Source organism: Vitis vinifera, chromosome 4 (genome assembly GCF_030704535.1).
Source record: "Vitis vinifera cultivar Pinot Noir 40024 chromosome 4, ASM3070453v1".
NCBI lineage: Eukaryota > Viridiplantae > Streptophyta > Magnoliopsida > Vitales > Vitaceae > Vitis > Vitis vinifera.
Genome location: NC_081808.1, coordinates 18687945 through 18709776, shown reverse-complemented (window position 1 = coordinate 18709776; position 21832 = coordinate 18687945). Strand labels below are relative to the sequence as shown.

The window sequence follows — 21832 nt, the reverse complement described above, 5'->3', positions numbered from 1 at the left end:
ATGTATTCAACAAAAACACTTTATAATTTAGGGCTTGTTTGGTTGTTGTGTTTTGAAAACTGTTCTGAAAAACAGTTTTTGATTACAATTTTTTTGTGTTTTTTAAAAAAAAGTTGTGTTTGGGAATTGAATTTTGGAAAACAGATTTTGTTTTTTTTAAAAAAAAACATGTTTGATTGAGTTAATAAGAAAGTTTTTTTAGAATAAATAAAACAAAAAACATGTTTGAAAGTTATTTTTTTAATTAATAAAGTGTTTTCTTCCATTAATTTGATATTATAAATATATAAATAATTTTCATATGCGTATAATATAAATAATTTTCATATGCGTAATTCATTTAAATTTAAAAAAATTATTCCATTTTAAAATTTTTACAATAGTTATAATTTTCTTAAACAATTGATGACTTTGTAACCATGTGTTAGTATATTAATTTCAATAATTTAAGGAGAAAGAAAGAGTTTGCGAGTGGGGGTGTGATGGTTGGGTGGAACTCACCTTTATGGAAACACAAAGCATCTAAGAAAATATAAAAAGAAGGAAGAAAAAACACAAAAAATAATATATTATTTAAACAGTGGAAAAACAATGAAAACATCTTTTTATTATTATAAAAAAATGGTTTTCGAGAATACAAAAAACACAAAAAATAAAAACACACTCCCTTCCCCAAATAACTTTTTTGTGTTTTTTGTTTTCAAGAACAAAAAACAGTTCTTAAAAACAAGAACCAAACAAACCCTTAGACCTTGTTTGGTTGCTATTTTTATAAACTATTTTGGAAAACAATTTTTGTTCTAAAAAAAATATGTTTTATTGAGTTAATAAAAAAAAAATTAGAATAAGTAAAATAAAAAATTTGTTTGAAAGTTATATTTTAATTAATAAAGTGTTTTCTTTTATTCACTTGATATTATAAATATATAAATAATTTGATAAGCCTAATTTAGGGAAAAGCTGTAGAAAATATATATATATATAAAAAAAATTTTCCTTTCCTTTCTTCTTTTCAAAATACTTTTTAATTTTAAAAATCTAAACTTTTTCTTTTAACAAAGGAAATTTCAAGGAAGGGTGAAAGAAGAAAGACAGGGAAAATGACCACAAAGGGCCCCACAACATCAAAAGGAAACTCCGCCATTGGGCGTTGCAACGTGGTCTCCCCAATGGTATTTTCCGTAATTAGAGAAAAAACGGAGGGCGTTTGAATTTCCAGAATTCTATAAGTAACCAAAAATCTAAAATCAAAGCATTCTCCACCAAATGGGGTTCCTTAGCAATAGTAGTGGGTTTAGTGATATGCTCAAGAAGCTTTTGCTACTGCCACTGCTCCTTTCCTTTCTCCTCACTTTCTCACTATCTGAGGTCATTTTTGAAGAGAGATTCGAAGGTGAGCTTTTCTCTTTGATTCGGTTTGGTTGCTGAGAAAATATGGAAGATTTTGGAATGTTTTTGTTTTATGGTGGAGGACAGTCAGTCAACTGACACTCCATGCTCTTTTTTCTCGCCGTTAGCTACGAACCTTGTTTCTCCTCCGGTGTTTTCTCGGGATCCAAACAGGGTTAAAGGGTTGCTATTTGTGGAAAATCGGAGATTCGGTCGTTTCTGTTCGCTTCTTTTCATTCCTTCGTTTCCGGTCGGCTTTTTTTTTTTTCCTTTTCTCTTCGGGGTTAAAAAAATAAATAAAACAGAGGAGCTAGTGCGAGAGATTTGTTTGATATCCATGTTTTCTGATTCGGTCTCTTTCGTTGACTGAGCTGACACGTAGTACACTTTCTCTCTGTTGTTAAGTTGTTTATTAGGATCTCGAGTGGTGGAAAATTATAGATTTAAGCTATTTTTTTCGTTCGCGAGCTGTGGGCTAGATGAACGAGAAGCTAGTTTACGAGATTTATTTTATAGGTGTTTGTTTTTTGTTTAGTCTGCTTGGTTGCTAAGAAAATCCTAGAAAATTTTGAACATAGAAGGAAGTTACTCAACTGACAGCTTATACGCTTTCTTTCCGTTTACGAGTTGTTTGTTTTACGGTGTTTTCTCGAGAATCAAGCAGGTGTTGGCGTGTGTTTAATATTCAAAAAATGTGTTTTTATGGCTTTAGTTAGTGAAGGTTTTTCAAGTAGTGGAAAATCTGAGAACCGAACATTTATCTTTTTCTTTTTCTTCATTTGATCCGCCACCTGTTTTTCTTCTTTGGTTTTTTCATGGATTCATGGATGAAAAGCTGCTTTATAAGATATGTTTGATGTCTGCTTGTTGCTTTTCTAAGGTTTGGTTGCTGAAAAGGAAAGAAAATTTTGAATCTCTTTTTTTTTTCCGGGTTTTAAAAGTGGATTTGTCTATGTAGGTTAGTCAAAAAAGTTGTGATAGTCAAAATGTTATTAAAATGTCATTTTCTTTTCTCTTCCTTCATAGTTCATATTCTAAGCAACAAACGAATTTCGGGGTGACTTTTTGGTTCATCTATTGGTGAAATGAAGCTCGTTTTTTTTGGTCAATGGTGACCATTGACTTAAATTGGTGACTTTATGCTACTTTCTGAGCGATTATTTTGTGTTCTTTCTTGATTAGAATTTGATTTTTTTTTTCCTTGACTAACAATTTTGATTATTATGGTTTGGAAAAAGATGGGTGGCAGAGTCGGTGGGTTAAATCAGATTGGAAGAAAAGTGAAGGGAAGGCAGGATCATTTAAGCACACGGCTGGCAAGTGGGCTGGAGATCCAGATGATAAAGGTAACCTTGGCATTCAATTTCAGATGATATTTTGTTTTCTATTATGTATATTGGATGAATTCATGAGCTCACTAATAGTGGAGACATTTTGTTTTATATATACTTGTGAGTTGACTTAATTGAGTCGATTTACCTACTCGGGTTGCCGGCTTTTGAAATAATTGAATTTTCTAAGCATTTGACTATTATTACTCTTGTAATATAAGGGGTTCTAAGCCATCTCAAATTTTCCCCCAAATATACCTTTTCAAAAGGTTGTTTTTTGTTTCTTGACTAACAAGTGATAGACATGATATAATTTTAATAGAACTCAGTTTATTCTATCTCAAAGCTTTCCAATATAAAATTTAGGATTAGAATAAAAAACCTTGCTGATGATAGTTGATTTTTCCATGGATTTGTTCTGTAGATTCTGAAATATTAATAATGCATGTTGAGGTTGTGGCTTAATCGTCATTATTTATCTCATCTATGTTAAAAGCTGAATACTACTTAGTCTATTGATAAGGTTCATTATTGAATATTACTCTAATGTATAGAAGTGGTAACTTGTAAATCATCGTCCTGAGAGTCATGACCAGTTTACACAAAATTTGATCTAGTGTGTTGTCTGGATTAAATTAAAGGGAAAGTTGGACAGATATTTCAGTCATTTTTCCCTGAACATTTGTAATTTGGGAAATTCTTTGAGAAATCTATCTCTTTAGATATATTGTCATCTTTAAAAGATCTATCTCTAAGTTTTGAAATTTAGAGAAATTAGACCAAGTAAATTCTAAATATCAAAGTATCTTTTTTTTTTTCTTTTCCCCCCTGAAGTTTAAGCAAAATTTTTGATAAATCAGTCTAATACAATTGGGATATTCACTTGGAGATTGGCAATTTTCAATGTGGAGGGTAGTTTGAATAGCAGGTATTTGATTTTGTGTGGAATCTTGTAGGTATCCAGACATCTACAGATGCAAGGCACTTCGCCATATCTGCTAAGATTCCAGAGTTCAGCAACAAGAACAGAACATTGGTACTCCAGTATTCTATAAGGTTTGAACAGGAAATTGAATGTGGTGGTGGTTACATAAAACTTCTTTCTGGATTTGTCAATCAGAAGAAATTTGGGGGTGACACTCCTTACAGGTCGTTTCCTTACTTCCCAGTATTTTTATATGATTTGTGCCACTACTGTTTATCCTCCATTTATTTGTATTCATTTCAGACTTAACGTTTAAAAATCTGTTAATACCATTTTTAGCTGCCAATTTGGAGTTTTTTACTAGGTTATTTTGGGATTGCCATCACTCATGCCTGATGTAGGTTAAGTTGCATGCTTAGCTTGTGAAACCCCTTCTTGGTCATATGATTATGGATGACTTAGCAATTTCAAACCCTTCACTAAGAAGAAAATGAGTGTTATATGATGCACAAAATTTGGGCATAGAGCAAAGATGATTTCACCATTTCACACCCTCCACTAAGAAGAAAATTACTTACTATGTAATATGATGCATAAAATTTGCATATAGCAAGATTTTGGTATGTTCTGGGGATATAGTATCTCATGGCTCAACCTAGAATACGGCTTTTGTGTTTTGACATGCTGCAATGGTGAAAAAGAATCTTTGTTGAGCAATCATACACGATAATCATCAAACCATTTCTAAAATTCAGGACTATGCCCTTCTATCTACTTGCTTTATTCTTTTATCTTTCTTCACAAGTTCCTTGTTTGGGTATTATTAAAGATCCTGCTAACTGCCAATTTTCATTCTTTGTAGTGTAATGTTTGGACCAGATCTATGTGGTACACAAACAAAGAAGCTCCATGTTATAGTCTCCTACCAGGGCCAGAATTACCCTATCAAGAAGGATCTGCAATGTGAAACGGATAAGTTAACACATTTCTACACATTCATTCTTAGGCCTGATGCATCGTATAGCGTCCTGATTGACAATCGAGAGAGAGAATCCGGAAGCATGTATTCTGATTGGGATATCCTCCCCCCTCGAAAGATTAAAGACACCAAGGCAAAAAAGGTTTCATTCTTGAAGTTAGCATCTCAATATAACCTAGCTAAAGTTATTTATTTACTTGAAAGTGAATCTTGATACCTTGCTTGATGTTTTGTCTCAATCCTCCATTTGAAATTTGCATCTTTTGGACTAAATTTTCCCCTTAAAATTTTGTTCAAGTCATTCTTTTAGTACTGATGTGTACCATCATTGACAGCCTGCAGACTGGGATGACAGAGAATATATTGAAGATCCTAATGATGTCAAACCTGAGGTATCATATTTCTATTCTTTTTCTATCCTAATGATTTCCATAATGTTTCTTAATTGTTGCCCATAAATGACGTGCTCACATATATTTATGGTGGCCATTACAGGGTTACGATTCAATTCCAGCTGAAATTCCTGATCCAAAAGCTAAAGAGGTTAGTGGATTGCTTATCAAGATATATATGCTCTGCAGACAAGGCCACATAATTTAGATGCCTTCTGCCTTGTTGATATTAGACCCAATAAATGTCCTTCCTTTAGCTGGAGTTGCTTGTGCTAGAAAGAGGCTACTTAGGGCTTGCTTGGAAACTGGTCCTAGAAACAGTTTTCCATTGTTTAGGACAGATAACAGTTTCTCAAATTTAAAACAAAAAAACAGTTTTCAAACTTAAAAACACATTTAACAAATTTTGGAATGAAAATAGTGTTTTGAGAAGTTGTTCTCAAAATATGCTGATTTTTTAGAACAAATTTAAGGTGATTTTGGACGTTTTTATAGAATGTTATGAGAAACAATTGAAAACATGGAGAATGGTGGGGAACTTTTGCATTCTGCATAAGAGCATTGTGTTTTCACAGAGAATAGACTGAAATAAATAGAATTTTGTCATCCAAAACAACTTAGAAGAATTGTTTTTTAAGAACTTTTCTCAAAAGTTGATTTTGAAAATGTTGTCAAATAAACCCTTGGTTTTTGAGAAATTCCTTTCTTTTAATCTCGCTTCATTTCCTTTCCAGTCTCAGGTATGAATGGGTGCACTAGGTAAAAACCCAAAGTGGCTAGTTCATTAATTTCTTTTTGTTTTCCTTTTCTTTTTTGGTGTTTTTGCTTCTTGCTCTTCTTTAATTTTTTTCTCCCTTTGACAAGCACATGGCCACATGCAAATTTTTTTAGCAATGGGCAGTGGAAATTAAGACTGTTTCATAATTCTCTTAGTTTGCCATTTGATGCTAATCATAGAAAATGAAAAAGTGCTTACAAAATGACACCCCATTGTTATTGCTGATTAGCCTGATAATTGGGATGAAGAAGAGGATGGTTTATGGAAACCACCAAAAATACCAAATCCAGCATTCAAAGGACCATGGAGGCGGAAGGTAGGCCAACGAACTTTTAATAACTAACAAATGAAGCTTGAAGCTTAGTTTCTTGTTGCAATTTCTCATCCATGATGTATTTCTTAATGCAATAGAAAATTAAGAATCCTAACTACAAGGGGAAGTGGAAGAATCAATGGATCGACAATCCCGGTATGGAAATGATTTGCAAAATAAATTTGGACTGTTGATCTGGAACAGCTTGCTTATAAGTGGGTTTTTCTCCTCTCCAGAATTTGAAGATGACCCTGATCTTTATGTACTAAAGCCAATTAAATATGTGGGCATTGAAGTGTGGCAGGTATGGCAAACGTATTAGTTTGATGAGTTTGGAAATGTCTGGTTTTATATTGCAAGCATTTCATATTTAGTTATTTGCCAGATGGGTATATAACCTGATTGTGTGGTGGAGTGCAGGTGAAGGCTGGTGCAATTTATGACAACATTTTGATTTGTGATGATCCAGAGTATGCAAAACAAGTTGTGGAGGAAGTATTTGCCCATAGGGAGGTGTGCCCCTGAACCCCAACCTTTGCAGGCAGATTACAAGCTCATAGCTGTGCCTAACTTAATTTTTTGTTTTGAATTTCAGTCTGAAAAAGAGGCATTTGAGGAAGCAGAAAAAGTGAGAAAAGCACGAGAGGAAGAGGTTATCAGCCAGACTACATTTTCTTGAGTTTGGTTTAACTTGTCTGAGCTAAAGATTTCTAAACAAGTCTGCCCTCTTTTTGCAGGAAGCTCAAAGAGCAAGAGAGGAAGGTGAAAGAAGGAGAAGGGAGCGGGGCCATGATCGACGTTATCGAGATAGGGAGCGATACAGAGACAGATATAGAAGGGTTTGTATCTCATATGCTTGATTTTATTACCTATTCATCATAGTTATTAGCTTTGTCTGTTTTGCTAATTCAATTCTCTGATTACCTTCTATTAAGACTCAACGAGGGCTAGATTGGATTGTGTTCTCTATATTTGTTCTAGAAAGCTTTCTTTACTTCTTTCACCACCTAGTTACTAAACCTAGGTTTATTGGATTTTATGTTTGTTCATCAAAAATGTTTTTGGATTGGTTGACCTCTCTTTGTATCATTGAGCTTATTGGGTAGTGCGTTACCAGTTAATTAGGTTAAATTATGCAATAACCAATACGTGTGTCATAATGATTCTGATGCTATTTTGGTAGTTTGGATAGACTATTATTTATATAATATGCATTGATTTTGTTTTATTTTATTGATGCATGTGTCGTTCTTTTTCTTTTTGCAGCATCATCGCCGCGATTACTTGGATGATTACCATGTAAGCATGCATCTCTGCTTTTACTCATTTCTGTCTAAAACCCTAGCAGTAGGAATATAGTCCCTTTTGTGAAAATGCCCTTGAATTATACAATGTCTGAATCACACCTTATGTTATAACACAAGTCTCTCCCAAAATGATTCCCGGCTCTTCATGAAACTAATTCTCAACTCTTTGTAGATCCTTAATGAAAATATATTCCATATGGAAGAGTGGAATAAAAATCTTGACAAGAGTGGAATTAGGTTTCCATAAAAATGAACTTGTGATTTCTATTCTCATTCTAAAACACAATTCAAACTTAGTCGCATTCCAAACATGTCCCAGATTATTTTAAATCTTTATAAAACGAAACACTTTTCTAACATTTCATCTCCTGGGGTATTCATCCCCATCTGCATTTCGTCCCATCCCGAATGATTCTCAAATCCTAGCTGGCCTCTTTCATTTCAAAGAACACAACACAGAACCTATTGCTCAAAGAAATAGCAGAATTGTAACATCAAGCTTGTACACTTTTTAACATAAATCTTATTTGGGTTTGCAGGATGAACTCTGATGATCATGCCCAAACACGAGCCTTTTTGAGATTTGCTGCCCCTCGATGAACGTTTGCGGTACTCTCTCCCCCACAATCTTCCCCTTCCAGCCTCAAGGTCAGAATAACGATGCCAAATCAGCATCATTTTACCAGTTGGCAGTATGTTTTGACACCATTGTTGGTATCATTATATCATTCCTGGAAGTATTTCTTGGATGTCAATCTGTTGTTCTATGCATTTAACTTTCTATGTAACTACTGCTCTACAAATAATGTTATTTCCCCAATATACTTATCCAAAACAAGAAACAAAAATTATCCAAGTTAAGTACAATGGTTTATGTAGTCTGAATCAAATGGATTAAAATTTTCTTTACCGACAAACCAAGCTCATAATTTCAATTTTTACCAAACTGAACTAATAATAAATATCAAAAAACAGAAAAAAGAAACACACACAGAATTTCAAGTTGATCAGTTTGGTGGTCTTAACCACCTCTAAATGAAACCTCTGGTCCAAGAAAGTGAAGGAGTGAAATATGAAATTAATAAATATAGTAACAGAATATCCCGACGGGCCACTCCAGTCTACCTCAACTCTGTTATTAGTCTAATGAAAGTATTCCTTTAAAGCTACATTCTCCCATGAGCCCCCACTCCACTCCACGTTCGGTGAAAGGAATCTTAAAGAGTCCTATAACCATTCCCAACAGTTTGAATTTAGGTCTGTCTCGTGGCCCCAATAGTCTCACAGTCGCATTTGAAAGTGCTGATGGCGCTTGGTTCCATCGTCCATGAAAAATGACCTGTTCATTCCGTTATCAGATAATAAATGTTTGTGTTGAAAAGACGATTACAAGTTCCTACTCATAACTATAAGAGTTCATTTTTAAATGCTTTTAGCATAAAAAAATGTTTTTGGAGAAAAATCAGATATTGGATAAAATTCAAAAAATATTTTTTAAACAAATGAAAAATCACTTGTAATATTTTTCAAAGCAACATGAGTTCTTTTAATAATGTTTTTAGTGAAATCATATTCTCTAGAAGTGTTTTTAGGAAAACCATTGATATATTTCTTCAAGAAATAATACAAGTGATTTTTTAACTTGTAGTGCTTTTGGAAAGCACTTCTAACATGAATGCATTTGCCTGAATTTAGAAAAAACTTTTAGGAAGTTAAAAAAAAAACCATTTATAGTTTTTCTTAAAAAAAACATTTGATAAGTGATTCTTTAAAAAATACTTCCACTAAAAATGTTTTAAATAGAAACATTATCAAACACTCCTATAATCCGTTTGAAAGTGATTTTAGAAAGCGATAAAAATTTTCAAATATTAAAAATATTAAAAGTTTTTCCTAAAATCATTGTGTTTGGTAGTAATTTTAGGCAGTGTTTATAATTTTTCTAACACTTGAAAATTTTGATCTTTCAAGTATTAATAATGCTATAAACACTTCTTAGAATCATTATCAAACACTCTAATATATTCCTAAAAACCGTTTTTAAATAAAACATTTCCACTAAAATCACTTTGAATACAAACACTCCAAGAAGCAAGCTGAGACTATGTCATTTCATCAAACTCTAAAACCCTTCTCTAACATGCAACAAAGAGAATACACTCATTCCAATAGCTACTATAGGTATGGGAGTGATTATACGTCTATTTAGTAACATTCGAAAATAGTTTTCAAAAAGCAATATTTGAGGACAATTCTCTTTAGGGTTTTCAATTGCCTTTGGGAACAAAGTATTACTTGAAAACTCAAATATTAGAAGTCGTTTCCTTGGCGTACTCTAGGTTCAGGTACTACGCATTTTTAAGTACAATGCACAAGTAAAGAAAAAAAAAACATGAAAAATGATGATTTTTTCTTGTAGAGAACGTCAATTTAAAAGGATTGTTTTAAAAAATACTTATATAAATATAAAGAATAATTAAAAATAAAAAAAAACTATATAAAAAAAAGCTATTTTTAAAACGCATTTAAAAATATAAAAAATAAATTTAAAAATATTTCAAATTTTCAAATAGAATATTATTTTATGAAACATTAAAGAATAATTTTTAAAAATTATTTTTCATAACTGTTTTCTAAAACGTTTCCCAAACAGAACTTAAATAGCTCTCATATTTTGCACATTCATTGGTACAAATCCATCATCTACCATGGATTAGTTGTTATCCTCGGAACAGATGGCTCTCTATCAATCATAGGGCTTCCTTAGATGCCAGTGTTTCAAATTTTCAGTATAGTTTGTGCTCAAGACTTGTCCATGAATGAGAACTTTGTACACAAAATTATGGGTAGAAAAAAATAAGGGAGCATTCAATCTTCATAAAACATCCAAATGAGGCTTAAGTTGAAGAATCCTTGAAAAAGTGTGGTCCTGGTGGTTCAGTTTAGTGATAGTCTGTGAACATCCTAAGAAGCAAAAGACAGGTATAAAATATGAATTTCAACAAATCAGACTCAACCCATCACAGGTGAATTCTCATAGACTCTCAGGATAAAAAGGAGCAAACCTTTTATCTTCTTCGCACAGCAGTAGGAGGCCCACGCTGGACTGCTGCTGTTGCCGGTCCTTGGGAGCCTGGCTGGCCAGTAGCCTGCTCCTCAGGCATGTTCAGAGCTTGGGTTACGGCATTCATGACAATGAGTCCAAGAGGGATCAGATACATCCACTGAACATATACAGAAGAAAAAGAAAGACAAGAGGTATTTAGAAGTTCTATTTTACTTGGCTCTACAAAGTTAAACAAAACAAGAAAGAACAGGTTACGGAAATTATTCACTCCTTTGAATACTCACATATTTAGCCCAAAAGGACCTTTCCACTGGCTTTACACCTTCACCCTCTCCCTCCTCCCCACCGAGGATCTCTTCAGAAAATACTGGAGCTCTGTGTAAAACAAATTATGATATAATGAAGCAACATAAAATGCAAATATAAAAGATGAACATGGTGATTAGCTAAATGATGAAGCAATAAATGAGTATTAGTTGTATCCTACCCGATTAATGTGGTTTGGGAATCCATGAGCTAGACATAGGGGAGAATCTATAAGTGGGTTGAAGAAGAGTTACTTTAGGTTATGTTTGGTAACTTTGCTTTAGCTAAATGATATAGTGATTTTCAAAATGTATAGATGTCATGGAAAAAGGTACAGAAGAAATATTAAGCAAAAATGCTAACAGATTTTCCTTCCTATTTTCCATAGATAAAGATGAGAGAAGTTTGGGGAAAGTGCATTCCTCAACCATTTAATTTTCTTTTCCTCAATTTTTTTCATAGACAATCAAACAAGAGAAAAAATTTATAAATTTTCCACAATTTTTTCTTTCTTCATATTTTTCTTCTCCATTTTCTTTCCCTCAAACTTTCTGAGAACCAAACATAGCCTTAACCTTTCTCTAGATTAGAACTATCCCTATGTTGAATGAATTATTCCATGTCATGAACTAAGCCCACAATGTTGAAATATGGAAATAACAATGCAAAAAGCATTTTACCTTGGTGCCTGCTCGGTGTTCTTCAGAATCGTGTGTGAGTTGAAAGACCATTTTCCAGGCTAAAATGGAGAGACCAAAAAAACACATGCAGCAAATGAGAACTTTAGTGTTGAATTAGGTTCTTTGCAATGGTGAAACCATAAAAAGTTACAACAAACAGACGAGGAGAGTATGGAGTTATGATTCCTTTAATTAGATTTGATTTATTTGAAAACAAGGCCAACTCATAAAGGTTGGTCCCAACTTACAAGCTTCAATTGCCGAGGATACTGGCATGCCCCAGGAGAACCATAATTAACAGCTAAAATATTAACACCATCCTGCAACGAAACGATAAAAGGGAAAAACTGTAAGACTTTGTGCACATCTGTCAAAAATTGGCAAGTCATGGAACAATAATTAAAATATATATCACCCTGAAAGATTATGTGAAACAATCTAATGAGAAAGTGGGTTCAGCCAAATGAGGATGTTCAGATAGATGAGTAGCAATAAGAGGAAAGATAGGACAAGCCATGCACACATTCATAACAACGTGTAGGTGGCATCAGATGAAAGATGAACAGAAGTCATAAGATTGGTTGGCAGCAACAAAGACCCAATAATTCAATAATAGAGAAGGGTGATTTGATTCAAATTTAAGGCACCAAAGGGACAAAAGGATTGCCAAGAAGGATGGCAATATAGGCCAAAAAAGGATTTGTATTAGCCAATCCCACATAGTTGGGATTAAGGCTTTAACAATTTGAGCTAACTTGATTACTCTAAAACAACTATTTAAACAAGAAAATTCTAAATATCCTATCCATGGATGGTCCACCATTTTCAAAGGAAAAAAGAATAGGCTTCACATGCATTTGCACTTTCATGAAGGTGTCAACAAGCACATATATTTAACTGGAGGTTAAATCAGCCTATCCCCATGAGACAGGTAGATGCCGCCATTGCAAAATTAATTTATTTCATGATGCATGATGCAGAAGTACAAAAAAACAAAATTAATTTTAATCACATTAATGCAGTCATTTATAAGCCCGTAGTGGGTTCAACAGAATTCAAAATAATGAGACCATTGATGTTGGACATTACCATGTGTATAAAAAAATGCTCGTCCAAAGCCTCACGAGGAAGACATCTCTGGAGTTAAACAAACAAAAATGAGTCAGTGCAGTATAAAACTCAGCCATAGCAATTTTATGAAGGTAGAAACAAATAAAGTAAGCAAAAACACAAGATATACAAACTACAATGTTCAGTAACAGGAAGAACACCTATATGACACCACATCGAAAAGTTTAAAATGAGAAAGCAAACTTTTAATCCTCTTGTGCAGCAAGGCCTGGGTATCACAAATTGCTGGATCCTTTCAGAATGAAATGGTATATTTTTAAGAGTTCGTGGAAATAAAAAAAAAATGAACAAAATGGAGAAGAGAAAATGTACTCACTTCTGTTTGATGAATAATTTTATTGCCAGATGAAAAAGGTCAGTGCCCTTGCTATGACTTACTATTATTAAAAATAACAAATTGATAAAAAATAAATAAAAATAAAGAAGAAGAAGTTAATGAGCATGGCTTTCCATATAAAAATAAAATATTTTCCTATTCGAAATAGATTAATAGAAATTTCCCATGCCTATCTTCTACCAACATCAACTTGCATGAGATTGGTTGCCTTGGAGTTTTTAATCTTCCTATTCCTCTCTTTTGTTTCCCACAATCAACCATTATTGGTACAATCTGTTTGACTTAGAAACAGGTAACCAACATATCAAGCTTTTGTCATTAATTATCTAATATTGTCCACAAACAACCTACAAGACACATAACCAGAACAATCAACAAACTGCAAAAATTGCAACTCAAGGGAATCTAAAAGATTAACAAAAGAGGATCCAAACCCAAAACCTTCATCCTACTCCATAACGAGAGACCCTTAGAAACTAGGAGCTTAATTTCACTAATTTTCATAACCTACAAAATTCTTATACTCATTTTCTTTTAAATATTCCAAAAAAATGGCATGTGAAACACCTTTCTGGGCTTACTCAATCTGCTAGTTTTTTTTATAGGTAAATAAAGAGAGTATAATATAAAAAGAGTGCCAAATAAGCACACTAAAGTGCCTAGGACATATACAACAAACACCAAAAGATGTAAACAAAAGGAATAGGAACAACAAAAAACTATTCCCTTAATGAGAACTCAACCAATCAACGAAGTCAATCAAGGAAATTGGACCTTCAACTATATACAACTTGATCTACGACGACAAATTACAAAGACAAAGGTATTTGGGTCTTTGGTCAGAAAGCTCCTTGTTTTTTTTAGTCTTTTTGACAGAAAGCTCCTCGTTTTCAAATGATCTTCTATTCCTCTCCTCCCAAATTATCCAAAAAAGGCACAAAGGAGCTGCTTCACACACCTTTTTTTCGTTTCTTCCTAACAAAAGAGTCATGTCATCTTAATAGGGTCTCTCTTATGAAGAAAGACAACACTCAAGACACACAAAAAGAGAAAACGATATCTGTCACAAAACCCTTGTCTTTACACAATGCAGTAGGATGTGGTCAATTGATTCCTCTTGGATATGATAAAGGAAACATCTATTAGCCAACATCCAATCTCTCCTTTGAAGTTGATCTAACATCAAAACCTTCCCCAAGTTGATTCCCAAGCAAAAAACTTTGCCTTAGGTGAAAGTTGAAACCAACGAACTACAAACGATGGAAAGGCACTAATCTTCTCAGCTTTAGGACAAAGTAAAGGGACTTAACGGAGAAACCTCCTCTCTTTGTCTCTAAACAAATCACCTTATTTTCTCCTCCCCTATTCACCACCTTTCCTTAGAGCCTCAAAAAGAAACGCTTCACATTCTCAATCTCCCAATCATTCAAATGCTTAAAGAAGCAAGGATTCCAAAAACCCCTTTCATTGGACTGATTCCACAAATCTGCCACCCACACCTCTTTCGAAGCAGCTACAACAAATAAGAAGGGGAAAGATACAAACAACGGCTCATCTTCCCCATATTTTTAACTTATGATTTGTTTTCAAAAAGCCTCCCTTCCCAATGCAAAACACCAAATCTACTTGCAAAGAAGGGTCTTGTTGAGTGAAGAAAGACACCTAACTCCCAATACCCTTTCCTCTAGTGTGAACAAACAATAGCCTATTTGACTAAATGTGGCTTTCTCTTTAGATTCTCTCCGCCTCGAAGGAAATCCCTTTAAACTAATAACCAACGTTCTTGTTTGGACTCCAATACTCCACCCTAATAGAATTCAAACATTAACCTCTGCAAGATCCATTGAATCCCATAGAGATACAAAACAAAAGTCAATTTTTAGGCACTTTGGCAATGTAAGACTAGGTGATCCACCTTAGCATTCTTGTGCATCGTACACCTATTATGTCATCTAAGTCCTATTTATTTAACAAGCCAATGTCAAAGATTCATCCAAAGCAATTGACCATGTTGAGAACACCCTTAGACCCCACCCTAAAAACCAAAAAGTTTTTTTCTCCTTCATCGCTTATCTAATTGGATCTAACAAGAAAATTATTAAACTACTAATTTAATCCAAAAGCTTAAATTGTTGGGTAATGAGCTTATACCAAACTGTCCCCTACCTTCATGTACAACTTCATAACCCCACATTGAAAGACACATCACAGATTACATACTGCAAATAGGCAAAAGAAAGATAATGGAAGAAGAGTTTCAAACTTGAAATCTCTTCTTAATTAGAGTTCTAATATCATATTAAGTTACCAATTTGACCAAAAAGCTTAAATTGTTACATAATACATCAATGATGTATCAAGTTGATTTAAGTAATAATCCTAACACACGTCTCATGGGACAACCTTCTTTACACTTGCATATGAGCTCAATAAATTTGGAGGGGAGGGAATAAACAAGTTGTGAGGTTTGAATTCATAATCTCTCAATCACGAAGATTCTAATACCTATTAAGCTACCAATTTAATCCAAAAGCTTACATTGATAGACAATTAACCCACAATGCCCAAAAAAACTCCATCCAACCCTCATGCTACCTTGTCTTATTGACAACACTTCTATAGACCATCAATGAATAAAGCTTCTCAAAAAACCAAAAGTACAATCTAATTTGACACCAACTCCGTATCCTTATGCAAGGCCTCCTTAAAAAGGCCACACAAGGTATGTGAGTGGCTTTCAATTTTCCTAAATCAGAAAAAGAGAACTTCAGTTTACATCATCATGAGACCATTTCCTGAATCCCACTTTATCATCTAGAGATCAGACATTCCTTTGCAATAAGGACGAGCATCCCAGATTCCCTGTCCTCCACAAAGACATTTAACTGTAGGTAACCACCTCACCCAGTACTTGATACAGCCCTCTTGAACAGCCTTCACAATTATCTTAGAAACATTCCCAACAATGCTTAAGAGCCAGATATATATAACAAAATAATATAATAAAAAAATCTTTAAAACAGAATCATTCTGGACAGAGACTAATCTCCTTAACTGAATTTATGTTTTCTTCCGTTTCTTAACAACTAATTTGATTTACAATTACTTACTTCCTTGTCGATTTATTTCAAAGAACAGGTCATGATGCAGTGCAAATCTTTAGGAATTTTGGACCCGAAAGCACAGTTCATATTACAAAAACAAAGTATCATGCAATTGTGACTACTAACGATGAATCCCAGAAATTTCCACATGTACAATACTTTTGTTTTTATTATTTTTTTTCTGATGCAGAAATAAAGACAATAGATTAAAGGGTGCCTAACAAAGTCAATCTACAGAATTTTAAATTAAAATACATCCATTGGAGTCTTTTCAACTCATAAATTATATACAGCCATTTTCTGAGAGGAGTCATGTTCTATCAGGCAAAAGTCATCTTCCATAATCTCTAGTTCAATATTTTCATTGTATGATGCTTTTGTATTCAAAAACATTCTAACAAGAGACCAAATAGTGCAACTTTGCCACAAATATCAAAGCAGAAACCGCAATCAAACAAGGAACTAAAAGGGAGAAAACAATAGTAACTTTGTGAATTTGTTTTTTAAGCAGTTGCATTTGGGAAATATAGTTATGTGGTTGACTGCCAACTTACAGCTTTCACGGCAGAAATAATGTACTCCCTCCCAGGAGGACTCACAACATTGGATGGTAATCTTATCCTATAGAAGTCATCACCTTGTAACAGCTTCTGCAAAAAGGTATATAACATCAATAAGTAAAATCGATGCTTTCTTGCAAAAAATCTAAGCTACAAAAACAAGAGCTTCAGGCATGACACATTACTTCAAACTTCTCCTTCTCTGCTTCAGTAAAAGCATTCCTTGAAAACCGCAGTTTTGTAAGGGTCTGTTACAAGTAAAATTTTATGTCAACTTAGCAATATAGTTGGATGTCATCCAGATACAAGGATAATTTAGAGCCAAAGCAATTCATGTTGAGTTCAATAAAAGCAAAAAGTTAAATTCCATCCCACAAACTCAACTTGGAATTCAATCTAAAATCCCAATTTTTAAACTTGAAATACTCTTTAAAAAAACCATATCAAAAAAAAGAAAAAAAGAAAAAAAGACAAACTGACATGATGGGTATCAAGACCATCCATTTCAAGTTTATTATAGGTACCGAAGCAGGGTATAAGAGGTGTTCCTTCCGTCCTACATCAATAAAATCAAGCCAATTTGCTCCAAAAACTAGAATTGCAAAAGCAAAGCAAAAAATTCCAAAAATCACGTTCAAATTTTATTAAAAACCTAAAATTTCACATTGGGAAAGAAAAAAAAAATATAAAAGATAAAACTCAATTTGGCAGCCAAGATAGGATAAGAAGAAAAAAAGAAACTGAAACTTTCAAGTGATCAAGCTTATAATTTATATGACCTTGTTCTCATTTTTCACATTTTCTTGAAACCAGGTTTATTTTCTTATGTTTTTGGTCGAAACCAAGCCCAAGACAACTGCATCAGCAGATTTGAAGGGTCTCATCTTTTCCTCCTTTTTCTCAGTAACCAAAAAGATGGGAAGCGAAGAATTAGCCCAACTTTCAAACTTGAAAAAAGAAAAAGAAAAAGAATAGGTCAAAATTGACACCGAAATCTCAAACTTGACATAAAACCAAACTTTCAAAATAAAAAATAACGCTAAAAATTAAATAAAATCAAATACAAATTCAAACCAAAATCTAATTTTCCAAATCAAGGGATCCAAAAAAAAAATGAGAGTGAGAAAAAAAGAGGAGCTTTTCAACAACAAAAACCCAAATGCACGATAAAATCTCAAATTCAATCCCCCAGTCAAAACTACTACAAAGAATCCCATGAACTAACACCAATTCATAAATTCAATCTGATGTCTCAACTCAAAACTAGCACTAAGAACCCCATAACATAACACCATTTCAGCCAAATTCTATCTGATTTCTCAAAAAGAAAGTGCGGGATTGCCAAAAAGAAAAGGGAAATTTTCAAAAAACAAAATCCCAAATTTACAATAAAATCCCAAACTTCAGCCCCAAACTCAAACCTAACACTAACAATTCACCAAAACCAAAAAAAAAACCCAACACTAAATCAAGCGCAGAACAGTAGGGCACCTGAGCGCCATGGCTCGAGGTCTTGAGGCGAGCAGAGAACGCGCCAGCGGGGGAGAAATCGGAGTCTCCGAAGGCGTGTTCGAGGGAGAACTGGATCTTGGAGTCGGAGTCACTGCCCCCGCCGCCACCGAAATCCGACGACCTACGGCGAGCCGACTGCGGAGCAGAGGGCTGGGATCGGATGCGAAAGGACTCGGAAGATCGACCGCCTTCGAGGCCGAACTCCTCGTCGTCGAGAAGAAGCTCATCGGACTGGAACCCTAGCGACGAGGGCACCAAGAGAGCGAAGCCCAGGCAGCTGAAGAGGAAGAAGACGAGAAAGGCTCTCATCGTTCGTTGGTTGTTGATTCCGAGTAGAGACTCCACTCTCATTACATACCTAAAAAAAAATATATTATAATTATAATTAAATTAGAAAAAATACTACCCAAAAAAAAAAAAATTGTTTTCATTAATATTCCTTATAGAAATGGGCATGTCAATCACATACAGCATCAGGTAAATGAAAGAACCATGTGAGAGTGTTCTTTGATACACACAACTCTTATTGTGACTTCTTGATTAACCATCAAAGCCTAAAATTATCAAATCACTTATGCTATTGTTTGAGAGATTATTTCAAACCATGTAGATACTTTTTTTTTTTTTTAACAAACTCGATATTCTTGATCCTAAATGACAAACCCCTCTAGTCAATGCATATAAATTTATTCTTTAAGATTGCCATACAAAAATGCTATCTTGGCATCTAACTATTTCAACTCTAAGTCAAATAATGTAATCATGGTGAAGAACTATGTTTTACAACCGGTGAAAATACTTCATTAAAGTGCACATCCTCTCTGAGTGTAATCCTTTGCGTCCAAAAAATCTTTGAACCTTATTGTTTGAACCATTAGGATTCCTCTTTTTTCTTTTTTTTTTCCGCTTGAAAACTCACTTATAACCAACAATCTTCTTGTCTTTAAGTGGTTTCATCAATCCTCAATATAGCTCTAGTGGAAGAACTCAATTTATTCAATTACGACAATAACCTACTAAGCAAATCTTCTGTTAGCAATGGCTTCATGAAAATTAGAGGATTCTAATCTTCAATAGTTTGTATAGCAATTCATGTGAAAAGAAATTAAATTTACGTAATCATGTACATTTGATGGCTTGATCAAGCTTTTCATCCAATAAATGATGATATTGTATTGATGTTTTTGTTACTTTTATACTTTCATTGAAATAGATTGAATAACAATATTAACTTGCATTTTAACAACTTCAACCTCGAGCTCCATTTATTCATTGACATCGCGGTGTGTTTTTTAAACTACAACTTGCTTTTATGATTACATGGTATGAAATTCCCATCAATTTTCTCATCAATACTAATCATAAATTTGGGAGATTTAGGTCCATCAAATTCCAAGTATACCAATGTTTGAGTCATTCCCATCATTAATATGATTATATTCAATACAAACAAATACCATCATAAGTCATTTAATTCAAAGTCCTTAAACCAAGTAACAAGCATAATTAATGGCTTCAACGTAAAAATTCTTAGACAAACTACAATTAGAAAGAATGTAGCATGCATTCTCTAAGAGGATTCTCTATTCATACACTTTGCAACTGCTATGATGTCTTCTTCACAACAAGGTGCCTCACTATGCACTCATTTTTTTTTTCATAATTATGAAAATTGACCCTTACAAAATATTATCATCAATTTTGAGATCATTTTTGCCAATTTGCTTCTCCATACACCACCATTTCTTAAAGTTATGACATACATCACTCTTTTGCCATAGAAAAATATACCTAAACTTGAATAATCATCGATTAATAAATACCAACAACCAGCTTTAGACTAATTAGGAGAGAGTTTCAAAGATTTGAATGGATATAACTATTATGCCCTTAGTTTCACAATTTTTTTTCTAAATTTAATCTCCTTGATGCTTGTTAAAGTCGATCTTCCTTTTTTTTTACTATCTAAGGAACCTTTTTACTTATAATTGACACATTTTTCTCATTTATATATCTTAAGTGCATATGCCACAAATGAAAAGTATCTAACTTTATATACATTGAGATTTAGAGAGGAAAACTCTAATATTTCTTATCATATAAAAAGTAGAAAAAAGTTAGAATATATAAGAGAAGCATGAAAACAGGCTTGTCATTGAATCCCCACAATTCTAATTCTAGTAATAAACAATATATGAATGGAATTGAAATAAATATTTGAGATACAATCATCCTTATCTTTTTATTTAAGATAGGAAATAAAATTAGACTCTAATAATAAAAAACTAGGAAACCAATTCCTAAAAGACTACAAAACTAATTCCTAAAAGTTAGGAATTAAACTAAAAATCTACACTTCCCCTAAAGTTGGGGAATATATGTTAATCATTTCTAGCTTGAAACTCAAATTTTCAAACTTTATTCTTGAAAGGGCTTTGGTTAGCACATCAGCTACTTGAAGATGTGTAGAAGTACAAATCAAGTTTAGTATCCTTTCTTCAATTTTTTATTTGATGAAATAACGATCCAACTCCTCATGTTTAGTCTTGTCATGATGAATAAGAATTTTAGCAATATTGATTGCAGGCAAATTGTCATCCTTCATTGGCACTCAAGCTAAAAATTTTTACTCATCAAGTAATCTTTTTAGCCATATTCCTTCACATAGACTTTGAGCTAAAGCCTTATACTCAACCTCGACACTACTGCTTGTGACAATAAATTGCTTCTTAATACACTAAGTCACCAAGTTCCCCATACATAGGTGTTGAAGTTGTAGGATTTTTAGGAATTTAATTTTAAAATAAAAACAGAAGATAAGGCTTAATTAAGTCCTATTATTTCGGGTTGTTTAGTTTCGATTAGTCCTAGTGTATTTAAATTTGATTTTTATTTTGTTTGAATTAGAGAAAATATCATATAATATTCAATAGGTTGGTTAGTTGCTAAATTTAGGGATTGCTTCATTTATTTAAATTCTAGATGTAAACCTAATTTAATTATTAAAGTATTATTTAGTTTCTCTTCCAAATCCAATATGGTATCAGAGTTCACGATTTGAACGAGAAAAGTTAAACATGGTGCAAATTGCAATGGCTAGTGAACATCCAACAAACTCTTCAAAGGTGACTTCTGATTCTTCTTTTATCAATTATAGCGATAATGGTGGTTCTAAGAATTTCGTACACTACATTACTATCCACAAATTAAATGGCAAGAATGATCTCCAATGGTCTTAATTAGTAATGATGTATATATGTGGGAAATGTAAAGACAATTACATCATAGGCATGAAGACAACCCTAACGAAGAATGATGCATCTTACAAAACTTGGTTTTCCAAGAACAATATAATTATGTCTTAGCTTACTAATTCCACGGAGACAAATGTAGCCTAGATGTTCCTATTCTACAAGATGATAAAAAAAAATCTGGGATGCAGCAAAGGAGATGTTTTCAGACAACAAAAATGCAATGAAGGACTTTAAAATAAAAAGCCAGTTTTTAGAATTACAACAAGGGAACCTCAGCGTGACCTAATACTTCAACATTTTCTCCCAATATTAGCAAAAACTCGACGTCTTTGAAGAACTGGAATGGGATTGTGCTGGTGACAACATCAAATATTAGAAAATTATGGAAAAAGAAAAGATTTCACATTCTTGGGTAGAACTCAATACAAATCTCAATGAAGTCTGAATAAGGATTCTTAGCACCAAGC

General features: G+C 33.3%; 2 protein-coding genes across 3 annotated transcripts; one reads left to right on the top strand and one right to left on the bottom strand.

Moving 5' to 3' along the window:
• The first annotated feature begins 1260 nt into the window (after positions 1-1260).
• LOC100265011 (calreticulin-3) lies at positions 1261-8281 on the top strand. Of its 2 annotated transcripts, XM_059736380.1 has the most exons (15): positions 1261-1393; positions 2628-2735; positions 3677-3869; positions 4508-4766; positions 4960-5016; positions 5120-5167; positions 6024-6110; positions 6206-6263; positions 6344-6411; positions 6528-6620; positions 6703-6759; positions 6845-6946; positions 7374-7406; positions 7954-8002; positions 8033-8281. In XM_059736380.1, the coding sequence occupies exons 1-14, from the start codon at positions 1267-1269 to the stop codon at positions 7963-7965; spliced, it is 1302 nt and encodes a 433-aa protein (XP_059592363.1). In that variant the 5' UTR covers positions 1261-1266; the 3' UTR covers positions 7966-8002; positions 8033-8281. The 2 variants fall into 2 exon arrangements, with proteins under 2 accessions (XP_059592363.1, XP_002276433.2); XM_002276397.4 differs by having other exon boundaries at positions 7954-8281.
• A 126-nt stretch (positions 8282-8407) lies between these two features.
• Positions 8408-18794, bottom strand: LOC100259825 (uncharacterized). Its single transcript, XM_010650922.3, has 10 exons — positions 18581-18794; positions 18091-18469; positions 16785-16847; positions 16594-16689; positions 12557-12604; positions 11716-11787; positions 11468-11526; positions 10766-10856; positions 10480-10638; positions 8408-8753 (listed from the first exon to the last, which is right to left on the bottom strand). Exons 1-9 carry the CDS (start codon positions 18583-18585, stop codon positions 10483-10485), a joined length of 969 nt encoding a protein of 322 aa, XP_010649224.1. The 5' UTR covers positions 18586-18794; the 3' UTR covers positions 8408-8753; positions 10480-10482.
• Positions 18795-21832: the final 3038 nt, after the last annotated feature.

Excerpts from the sequence above, each read along its gene's own strand:
- LOC100265011 (XM_059736380.1), top strand. The coding sequence starts at position 1,267 with ATGGGGTTCCTTAGCAATAGTAGTGGGTTTAGTGATATGCTCAAGAAG. Across the intron at positions 5,017-5,119 it reads CTAATGATGTCAAACCTGAG|GGTTACGATTCAATTCCAGC; the intron begins GTATCATATTTC and ends TGGCCATTACAG. Across the intron at positions 6,947-7,373 it reads ACAGAGACAGATATAGAAGG|CATCATCGCCGCGATTACTT; the intron begins GTTTGTATCTCA and ends TTCTTTTTGCAG.
- LOC100259825 (XM_010650922.3), bottom strand. Across the intron at positions 16,690-16,784 it reads CAGAGAAGGAGAAGTTTGAA|AAGCTGTTACAAGGTGATGA; the intron begins GTAATGTGTCAT and ends ACCTTTTTGCAG. Across the intron at positions 10,857-11,467 it reads AACACCGAGCAGGCACCAAG|AGCTCCAGTATTTTCTGAAG; the intron begins GTAAAATGCTTT and ends TGTTTTACACAG.